We start from the raw sequence: 11,457 nt of genomic DNA, 5'->3' as shown, positions 1-11,457 counted from the left end.
GAGAGAGAGAGAGAGAGAGAGAGAGAGAGAGAGAGAGAGAGAGAGAGAACAGACCTATGGAAACACACCAGCATGCACAATCACATACAAAGTTATATCTAACAGGATGCACACACGAAGCGTATAACACCAACTGGAAAAAAGAATGCGTGTCTCTTATTTTCTCAGGTAATCAAGATGCTAATTATCAGTGAAGCATAAAATTATGTCGAGGCTTATCATTGCAATAATTAACAGAATATATCTTGCGCGTAACTTTTTAGTGCATATCGATCTTTTTCGTTTAAAATACAGATTATTTCTTAATTATTCTTGGTTTTTTATTTAACAACGAACGATTTAAAAAATTAGTGACATTAGTCAATATTATATCATAAAATCATATAATAAAAATCAAGATAATTTTATACTATTGATAATACTGTGCCATCAGATATTATTGAAATTACTTTCTATAATATACACAACTTGATAATCATTTGCAAACAGATAACCTATTGAGCACTGTTGAGACGAAGAATTCTTTATGATAATTTTTTAAAGATTACTAAAATATCTTAAGAATGATGTAAAAAGAATCATTCTGTAATGCCCAATTTCTTCACTTCCAGATAAGTTGCGGATAACCTTATTCAGAAGATATCTCCATTGTATTCTGGGAGATATCTCTTGGATAAAATTATCTAGAGGTGAAGAAATTGGGCATAAGACGTTTTTTAAAAGAGCTCTTTATGTCTACTTATAAATACTATTAATAAACAATTATACGACACCGCCAGTAGACAGACGCGATAGAGTTTTGCTTCTTGTAAGTAAAAAAAAATCATACAGGATAGAATGAAATTAAAGGCCTAGCATAATGAAATCTTTCACTCGTATTCTAATAGAGGGTGGGACAACTTTTAGAAACAAGTCTCCTAAATTAGATTCTATGATGAAAGTAAATGAGATGTATTTTGACAAGTATATCGTTTAGTTTAGTGTAAAGAAAAATTATTTTAGGGATCTGTGTAATATTTACATATAATAATTCTTAATGTAAACATTTTCTTGATATATAAAAAATCAGAATTAGGATTTTTTAAAATATCATTTAAATGACATCCTTTTTTTCTCTCAAATCGTTTTATTTACACGGGTTTCTTGGGTCGTTTCTCCATGTAAGCTTTAACATTGGACAAAGTACGAACTTTCTCCACTAGTTTCTTCAATTCGGGATGATCCTCGTTCGGATCTTTGATTAGGACAAGACTTATATATTCACAGAATGCAACCCACAGGAGAGGCTAGCCACGATAGCTAAAAAAAAATTACGGATTTTTATTGACCGTTTCGTTGAAACGATACTATATATGTACTTGGGACATACATCCTTCTACATTAAAAAATTATTTGTTAAGGAGTGATAAAAAAACCAAGATAAAATTTGTACTATCTATAATACGATATCTGGTATACGATATCATTTAAATTGCGTTTTCTAAAATGATATACAGAATTGATAATTATACTCTTACGGAAAAAAAAACAGTGGAAATATCAAAGAAACATTGAAAATTGGGTACAATGTTTTCAAACTGATAAGTAAAAAGGGATTAGAAATAAAAAATTAGCGATAAACACACACACTTTTAATGGAAAGGTTATATTTCCTTTTTATTTACTTCATACATAATAATATTAGTTGTTGTATGTTAGATTGCAGAAAAACTACAGATTAAAGCTATTCGGAACATTAGTTATATGCTATTCTCCTACAAAATGCTTCGAAATAGAAAATAGTTATTGAAGAATAATGTTAAAACGTTTAACAAATCAAAGAGAGAGCATAATATTATAGATCGTTTTACTTAAAATTGAGTCTTAGGTCGCTTCTCGATGTAAGCTTTAACTTTGGGTAAAGTACGAACTTTCTCAACTAGCTTTTTCAATTCGGGATAATTCTTGAACGAATCCCCCCCTACGATAAAGCTCATATAGTCACAATACGCAGCCCACAGAAAATCTGCCCACGACAGCTAAAACAATAAAAATGTATTTTTATTTCTTTATGAAAAACAAAAGTAACAAAACAAGATAGCTGCATACGTAAATTAATATCAATATTATAATTATACCTTGCCACCGACAAGATATCCACCGTTCTTCTTAACTTGAGCTTCGAATACGTCAAGATACATAGGCAATTTTTGGAAAAGCGTATCTTTGAGTTTCGCTTTGAAGGCGGGATCTTGTTCCCAATAATGAAGAGTCATTGCTACAAAAATAGATTTGCCTTACTTTTTTTGCATTACACAGAGACATACAGTTCCCATATTGTGAATCGCCGATCACGAGAAGAGCAATAATTATTATATAACGCGAGACAGTCATTCAGAAACTATATATATAGCTTATTAACTTTAAATAACTGCTTTAGACAAAGTACTTTGCAACAATAACGTTAAATATGTCTTAGTCGGTATATGTATGTGCAATCCCGGTAAAAATGTTTCATGCATGAATATGTATAAATATGTATAAACATACATAAACACGCATAAATATTCATAAACATGTATGAACATATTTCATATATAATTATACATGTTTATGAATATTTATGCGCGTTTATGTATGTATATACATATTTATACATATTCATGCAAGAAAAATTTTTTACCGGAAAGTATGCATTAAATTGACTAATTCCGTCAATATGGACGATTCGAAAAGTCACATGTTGTTTTGATGATTATGTAATTACAGACAGTCTGTCATTCTCTCGCGTTTGGTTACCGACATTTTTACCTTGTCTTATGTCCTCGATAGAATCAACTGTTGCATCAATCTCCATGGCCTCAAAATCGTTAGACCCATATAAATTGGCCTTCTTGGCGAGGAATCGTCCGATGGCCCTGGACTGATGATATTGCTTACCATCGATCTCCAGAACCGGCACTTGTCCCATGGGCATGTCTGTTATATTTATAAAATGTCATTAGACATTATTACAGAATAATAAAGAAGGTTAAAGGGGCATTAGGAGTCGATGCAAAAAATAGCGCGCAAAAATATTTTAATAATTTATCGACATCGATTTGTTGAATTCACATATAAAATTCACATATATTGATTATTTTGTCTTTATTATTTATTGTTTGAATAAGAGAAGAGAGAGTTGCTTCTTTATTTTTATTTTATTGCAGAATAATTTGTTCCTTGTGCGCGTTTATGATACAAGCGTGACTAATGATCGTAAAACAATAAAACTTGACGGTAAATGCGCGGAATGTATTTTGCAAAGTTTTATAATGCAGTTTTATTTTACAAAATTTTACAACACGAATTGGGGTATTTAAATGGAAGAGCAATCGAAATTATGACCGTTTTATAATCTTAAAATAATATTATATAAGGTAACATACTTGGTTTATACTTCGACCATTCATCGAAGCTAAATCTAACATCCTCGAATTTGATGCCGCAATAATTTAACATAAACCTAATTGCCTCCCCAAGGCCTGTAACGTCGAAATATATCAGCTTGTACGTCGGCATATTCTGAAAATTGTAAAAATGCAAAATTGTAAAATATGAATACGCGTAAAATAAGATACGTAAAATAATATTTAGTTTTTTTTATAAAAGTCTAAACATGAATATAACGTAAACATTCGCGTGACACGTAATATATAACGTGTTATTTAAAACATTCATAGTAAAAGTATCAACATTATACATTTCAATCAATATTTAACTGAGTTAGATCTTCTTCAAATAATTGTTGACTGTTAACTATAAAAATTAATTAGAAGTATAATCAAAATTTCTTCTATATGATTAAAATTTAATCTTTGGTATTTAATTACATAATTCATTTAATATCCTTATGGCAACCATATTTTACACTTTTATTTCAAAATAAATAATTTTTAAAAGTATTAATTTCAATCAGACGTGTCCAATTTATACCAAAATACTGCGGAACCAAAACACAAGATCATCGACGAACAAAGTTGTAAAATTTTGGGAAAAGTAAAGTATTGATAAGTGTCTGAACGGCGCTGATACCAACACACTTTATAGTTTTCGACCTTGCAGTCTGTAATCCAATCTCTCGTAAAATTAAGACTCTAGCAATCGATGCAGAACTACTCGCGAACCGAGAACAACTGACAGTGAGCATTTCGTTAGAACTTTAGTAATTTACTCCCCACCGCATATTTTATTTTAAAGACGTTTTATATCTGAGAAATTTTTAAATGCAATTCCAGAGACATCTCAGTAAAAAATATTTAGAATATCAAATAACTGAATCAGCACACAATATTTAAAAAATATTTCTTAAATATTTTTACATTAAATAAATATTTTAAAAACGTTTTAAAAATATTGTCTGCTGTTTGGGAAAACATTAGAGATTTAAAGTTAACAGAAGTTGAGATTGTGATTATAATGATAATAAATATTATAATATATAATGATCGTGGTATGTACGCTTTTTAAATAAATAAGTTTTCTAAAACATATATTCAGAGACATATGCAACTGATAATAAAATGATTATACGATATTTATACATCAGTCATAACATTTTACGTGTTATTGTGCAATACATTGCAATTCGCATATTTCACAAATACTTGTATTCGCGACGATTATATAGTTATTATAAGATTTATCAGAATTTATCTCAATGAGGCGCGGTACTGACACTATCTATATCATGTGCAATCATTACATAAAAGATAAAATGTTTCGTGATTCCTCGTTATTAATAACTTGTTATGACTTGCTGTTTCACGCGCATAAAAAACTGGAAGAAAATATGATGAATAAAAGTTGATCAAGTAAACATTGAATATATTAAAGTATTAACAGAGTATTAATAAAGAAAATTTTAATATTTGAAAAAAATATCAATTAAGAAGTGTGTATTGCACAATTACGTAAAATGTTATTACTGATGTATAAATATCGTATAATCATTTTATTATCAGTTGCATATGTTTCTGAATATATGTTTTAGAAAACTTATTTATTTAAAAAGAGTACATATTTATTATTATAAATATAAATTATAAATTAAAAGCACACATAATTATGTATATTTAATATTACAAGAAAAATAAGTGACAGATAATATATGCAAAGAATTCATTAGCTCTTTTCTTGAATTCGAATTTGCGAGTTTGTTAATATATCTTTTAATATCGGTCGATCGTTATTTTCCGTATAATTGAATTTGTAATTGAGGAATATATATATATGTATATAAATGAAAATATATTAGTCTTTCTGTATTTATAAAGTGTAGGCGTAATAAATTTTTTGAAAAATATGCTTACAAAGGCGATATATAAAACTTAAAAAAATATAAATTAATTAGAATTTTTTTCAAACATTCAACATTGCAAGAATATTCTTAAGAAAAAATTCTGTTGATTTATGTTAATATTTTATCATGTTTTTCTTTGTAGAAAGGTTAGACGTATCCAATGTAATTGTCACATTGCAGCATAATATGAACACATATACATAGCCTTCTCACGTTTCTAGTTACTCATTGTCGGTGAATAGTCATAGACCCTCCTGAATTGTAACTATGTTGTGCGACCTTCGGTTGCATTACAGTTATACGCCGAGATAATATATAGCACCTAGCAACCGCGAAAGCCGCATCACGACGTGACTAAAAAGGCACTTCCAGTGCTCTATCTGTTCATAAAAGCAGATAGTGCGTTATCAACGTTTCGCAATCGTTAAATTAATTATTTGGCATATATTTTATTTGCCATACACGCCCCTTTTATCAACAGCGCTTTAGAGACAGATATCTATTTATGAATTAAATGTACGACCTTTTAGCTGTTAAATACTTGATTACTTTCAACATTGCTGCCGATTTTCTTCGATGTGAATATTTTACTGGATGCCTAACTGTTACTAAATTATATTTATAGCAATTTAAATACAAAAATAATTTTATAAAATAAGAAAAAATAATGATACAGGAATAAGTGAATACAAGAATGTAGACAGATTGAAACAAATTGAACAAATGGAAAGATATAAGATTTCGTAAACGCGAAAGAAATCATCAAAATAAATATTTTATTCAAATCAAACATCAATGAACAATCAACTCTGTTAAAAAATGAATCACTCTCCAGAATCCTTACATATAATTACACATGTGATTTCATATGCAGTTGTCAGGCACTCGATTCAACTTTTGATCAGAATTTCCTTTTTCTTTACGAGTTGCTGCAAGAGTTCTCGTATTTCTTAATGATATTCGCTTTCATTAGAAAGTTCATATAATCCAAGAGACTGACAAAAGTGAGATCAGTTCATGACAGAGCAACAAAATAACAAAATCATTTATTTTTACCTGAACGTCCAGACGCTCCAAGTAAAACGGCACCGTTTCATCGCTAACTTTAATTTCTGTTTTTTTAGCATGTTTGTAGCACGTAAATTAAAAAAAAAAAGTAATAACATCTAATACAAGCAACAAAAGAAAGATAAATAAAGTGACGACAGTCTGTTTTAGTCAATGAAATTTTTACTATCGTTTATGAATATAAATCCGTCCATATTATCAAGCTTTCAGTACATCACAATCATGATTTGAATCTGCTTTCAAAGGAATTTCTGTTTCTAATGAGTTCGGATAAAAATTAAATACATATAATAGTATTTACTAACTTCGTCATGAATCTCGTATGGTTCTGACAGTTAAGTATTCAATACTTATGTGGTATCGACAACCGATTTTTAATGATAATTTCCAATTGTTTTTGTCAGTAAATCCACATTGTTTCACCTTATCAATAGTGATGGTCTACTAATAATAAAAACGGCTGCCCGGCTACTTCTTCCATTCTCTCTACCAGTTCAACACACCTCCACTTTTCATTGAGACAAGATTCATTTCCAGGAGAAAACTTTCTAAGAGTAGAAATTGCTCTGTATAATCCAAAAAAATTGTAAAAGCATCGAAGACAGTTCAATTTTTCAAATACGCTTTAATAATCCTTAAATTTAATATATCATCCTAGATATATATCATAGATTTTTTGACATTATTTGAAATTAGAAATAAAAGTGCATTATAAATAACAAATTAAATGATTGAAAAGGTAAGTTTCGCAAATATGAAAGAAATCAACAATAGTAAAAGTACAGATTTATTGAAATACAAAATTATATAATGAAAAAAATAGTTCATTCTTCAAGATTTGATTAGAAATTATCTTATAGTTTTACTATTATATGACATATAACAATGAGTAATATCAGCCTTTAACAAGTGTTAAAATATATATCTATATATATTTTCAGTGTATCTCGTAGTTCATAAATCAATCATACATATGCTTCTCGTATATAGATATAAACACGTTTGAAAAAAAAAGAAAAAAAGAAAAATCGATATTTTATCAATCATCAATGACAATAAACTCTGTCAGAAAATCATTTTATGAAATCAACCGAATTAATTCGGTGAAAAGACCGCTGGCGGACGCTTCTCGATCCAGTTTTTGATAGCCGGTACTTCCTCGACTGTTTTTTGGAGTTGTTTCAAATTCTCATACTTCTCAACGATGTCCTCCTTCATCATGAAATTCAAATAATCCAAAAGACCGACAAAAACTAAATCGGCCCACGTCAAAGAACCACCGACAAAGTAACCGCCATTCTTCTTCACCTGTGCGTCTAAACGCTCCAAATAATATGGCACAGTCGTCTCCTTGCTAGCTTTAAGTTTCTCATTTTTAGCTGTTTCATTGCTCTCATAGTGGAAACTAGCGATACCTAATACAAACAAGAAAAAAAAGACATAAGATAAAATAACAAATAAATCGAATCAAATATTTAAGTAAGTTTAACGCAAATGTAAAAAAAAGTTCTTTCTTATATTACCATAGTTTGCAAATAGATCTGTTTGTACTATTGAGATATATATATAAACACATCAATATCGTGATTCAAATCTATTTTAAAATAAATTTCGGCTTATGATAAACAAAAGAGTCAGGTAAGTAAACAGAATATTATACTCACTAGCGCGTACATCATGGATAGTGTCGACGGTCGAGTCTATTTCCAAAGACTCCCAATCGTTCTTGCCAGCAAGACCACATTGCTTAGCCAAATAACGGGAGATAGCTGTGGATTGATCGATTTTCTTTCCATCTACTTCGAGTACGGGTACTTTACCGAATGGCATAGCTAAAAGATGATATAAATGCAACGTGCTATTACAATTTAACAAAGTTTATAATAGAGATCATAAACTTCTAGCCAACTAGATTATTGTGACAAATTTATATCTACAGTAAATGTCTTTTAAGAGCTGTGATGGTTAATAATTGTACACAATTGAAGTTAAATATACACAATTACATTTTCAAATCCGAATTTAACAATACAAATTCTAATTTTTATTCTCATAACGATTTCTTTTTCTTTTGTACAATTTATAGACCACTCTGCTACCTTTTATATGGCTCCATGATGCTGAAAGATTTGTGTTTCAAATCCTATAGCATGTATCGATTGATTGGCTAATTTAAACGACACAGAAACGATTTCCTTACATATACTATTTATGTCGAAACCATACAATGAAAGCCACAATGTTTTTCATTAACTGAACATACAAAGACCCTGTATTTACATAACAATATCGGTTTTCCTATTGCAGTACGTAATAAGAAATAAAAGGCTCTATTGTAAAAAAAAAATAATTTCCGGTTCTGTTACATACAAAAAAACTAAAGGTACATTAAGAATCAAACTGGCATCAAAATATTTTATATTTAAAGAAAATGAAGAAGTATGTTACAAGGAAAATTAATCGGCGCTGATAATAACCATATTTTTATCGCAGATCTGTTATCTGTTCATAAATCGGATTTCAAGGATTGAACTGGATTAAATTCGCAACAGGTGAATAGCAGCATATATTATTAGGATTTATCAGATATACATACTCGGCTTAAGTTTTGCCCAATCATTCCTATCAAAACGTTCATCCTCAAACTCGATGCCAGCATAGCTGAACAGGAAGCGAATTGGCTCGGCCAATGCCGTGATGGGGAAGTAAATCAGCTTGTAGGAAGGCATGTTGCTAAAAAAAATACTCTTGTTATTTTTCTCTTCATCATAATTCTAAGAACATACAGATATTTCAATGCGGATAATACACCTTAATATTTTTCAGTCTCATTAAAGACATTTGTTTGCTTAGACTAATTCCAATTTAAAATTTATTTTTTATCGACATTTAATTTTAGATTTAATCTAATGTATATAAATCAAAATTTATATACTGGATTTTAATCCTACGTCTGCAATTTAGGTCTTTTTTAACATAAGCAAAATTTCTTTCAAATTTCACTGTAATTTTTACTCAAATTTCATTTCTCATTAAATAAAAATTTTTACATTTGAGTTGAAAAAATTATTTGATAATGTAATCAAGATATTGGAAAATAATTCTAAGGCTAATTTTGCAATGTGCTTTTTGTTTCCCGGTTCTTGCTATTTGTCTTCTTGATCAAAAAGGCAAGAGACAAACACATTGGAGAATTAGCCTAAATGTTTTGAAAGTCTAAAACAATAGAAAAAAACTTAAACTGGGCAAAAAATCCAGATGAGTAAAACAGAAGGAATAAAAATATAAATGCAGTCAAAGAGTTAGAACCAATTTTTAATTAATATCATCATTAAACCAGATATTCAAAAGCTAGATTTCAAAAGAAATTTTTAATCAATATTGTATTCAACCATTTAGTTGAAATTTCAAGTGTTCAACCATCAAGTTAAAATTTTAAATTAAGTTAAAATTTCAATTTAAAATCTGAATTGATACTATCATTAGAATAGATTTTTTTATAAAAAGTATTAATCCCTCAATACTATTTATTAAAAATAAAATTATTATATACAGTAAATTTTGAATCCAAAAAAGCATCAGTCCAGTTACATTATGTAATCATTATAAGTCTTATTTTCTTATCATTCTTATCAAACTATAAACACATGATTAATTATATTGCACAAAAATTTTTTAGGTATATCCTTCTTTTTTTTGTAATCTCTGTTCAAAACATATTGATATCCCAGGTAGAACACATAATGATACCGTAGAACGTCATCATGACTTCATTTATCACTTAAGCAAACTTGTAAGTGACAAATAGGTCATGATGACGTCCTTATGGTATTATTAACTTGTATTCTACCCATTCTACCCTTCTACCTGGAACATCACTACACAATATGTTCTATACATGAATTGCAAAAAATGAATATCATATACTGTATCTTAAACATTCTTGTGCAATATGATACTGTATTTATAGATTGATAATGAACCTGAATATGAAATCTACAGAGATAAAAATATGAGGTTTTATTAAAAAATATTTTGCGCGAGGATGTAAGAAAATATATGCACATTCAATTAATGTATTACAGTTCTCAGATTTTGTAAATGATAATTCTTATTAATCATGATTTATAAAATATGCTTTGTGAAATAAAGCTCTAACTCTAATATCGGCGAAAGACGCCATTGTTGAGGCGTTTCCTCTTCTAGTTCATTCTCTGTTCGTACTTATATTTTCTCTGTGACGCGACAATTTCCACATGCTGTAACTATTCTGAATTCCTCGAACAGACCTTGACGTTATTATTGCTTTATCATGATGATGAAACTAATTCATCTACTACTATAAGCCATTAGTCTGCAAACTGTTAATTAGCCGGGCGGTAACCGCGTATCACTTTTGCTCGAGATATTCGATGTAATATTGTGCAATATCAGTCTCTTAAGTCTCGAGCTAACTAGCTGAGTATAAATCTGATGAAATAAGAATAGCGAGTTCCACTTACAATTTGGTAGATTCGGCGAAGATGAAAAAGCGTTTTTTATTGCGCAATTCCTAACGGCGTCGTAGAACCGGACAGATCTGGAAGATTTTTTGCCGGCAGCCGGCTAAACTCCTCTATTTATTTATCTCCCTACAGCTACAGTCCCTACTTCCTACCAGTTCGACATCCCCACCGATCTCCACTCGCAGCTCGCAGCCAATAACTGCGTTTGAGAAATCAGGCGACACTACTATTGTGTTGCCATCTTTATCATTCATTTCACGTAAAACAAGGATGGATGCATAGCGGCTAATGGCGCGCTCCTTGAATACAGCTTTTCATCGTTTCAAACGTGGCTCACTTTCGAGATTCAGAGAAAACTTATTTGCTAGTAAGCAAAATTACCTGCAATAATTTAAAAAAAAATTTCACGTTCCAATTTTTCAAACGTATTTTGGTCACTCTTTAAATATCTTTCAAATATCACTCTGTCTTTTGCATTGTTTACATACACGTGAAACTATCTATCTAACAGCTCGTATCGTGAATAGCGATGCCAGAGAGAAACCTGAGAGCGGCCATCCCGGC

General features: G+C 29.9%; 1 protein-coding gene across 1 annotated transcript; it reads right to left on the bottom strand.

Annotated features, from left to right (window-relative positions):
- Window positions 1-1,682: 1,682 nt before the first annotated feature.
- Window positions 1,683-11,031, bottom strand: LOC108758043 (uncharacterized). Its single transcript, XM_018502789.1, has 9 exons — window positions 10,891-11,031; window positions 8,985-9,121; window positions 8,053-8,220; window positions 7,485-7,803; window positions 4,058-4,154; window positions 3,408-3,543; window positions 2,791-2,958; window positions 2,118-2,257; window positions 1,683-2,018 (listed from the first exon to the last, which is right to left on the bottom strand). The coding sequence occupies exons 2-9, from the start codon at window positions 9,115-9,117 to the stop codon at window positions 1,851-1,853; spliced, it is 1,329 nt and encodes a 442-aa protein (XP_018358291.1). The 5' UTR covers window positions 9,118-9,121; window positions 10,891-11,031; the 3' UTR covers window positions 1,683-1,850.
- Window positions 11,032-11,457: the final 426 nt, after the last annotated feature.

Source organism: Trachymyrmex cornetzi, unplaced genomic scaffold (genome assembly GCF_001594075.2).
Source record: "Trachymyrmex cornetzi isolate Tcor2-1 unplaced genomic scaffold, Tcor1.1 scaffold1017, whole genome shotgun sequence".
Classification (NCBI taxonomy): domain Eukaryota; kingdom Metazoa; phylum Arthropoda; class Insecta; order Hymenoptera; family Formicidae; genus Trachymyrmex; species Trachymyrmex cornetzi.
Note: the sequence above shows the minus strand (reverse complement) of the source record. Positions and strands in the feature narration are given on the sequence as shown.

Bases quoted from the DNA above. Each gene is read 5' to 3' on its own strand.
- LOC108758043 (XM_018502789.1), bottom strand. From the start codon at position 9,117: ATGCCTTCCTACAAGCTGATTTACTTCCCCATCACGGCATTGGCCGAG. The intron at 8,221-8,984 runs GTATGTATATCT...ATCATCTTTTAG, and splicing joins TTGGGCAAAACTTAAGCCGA to CTATGCCATTCGGTAAAGTA. The intron at 2,959-3,407 runs GTATGTTACCTT...TAAATATAACAG, and splicing joins ATGGTCGAAGTATAAACCAA to ACATGCCCATGGGACAAGTG.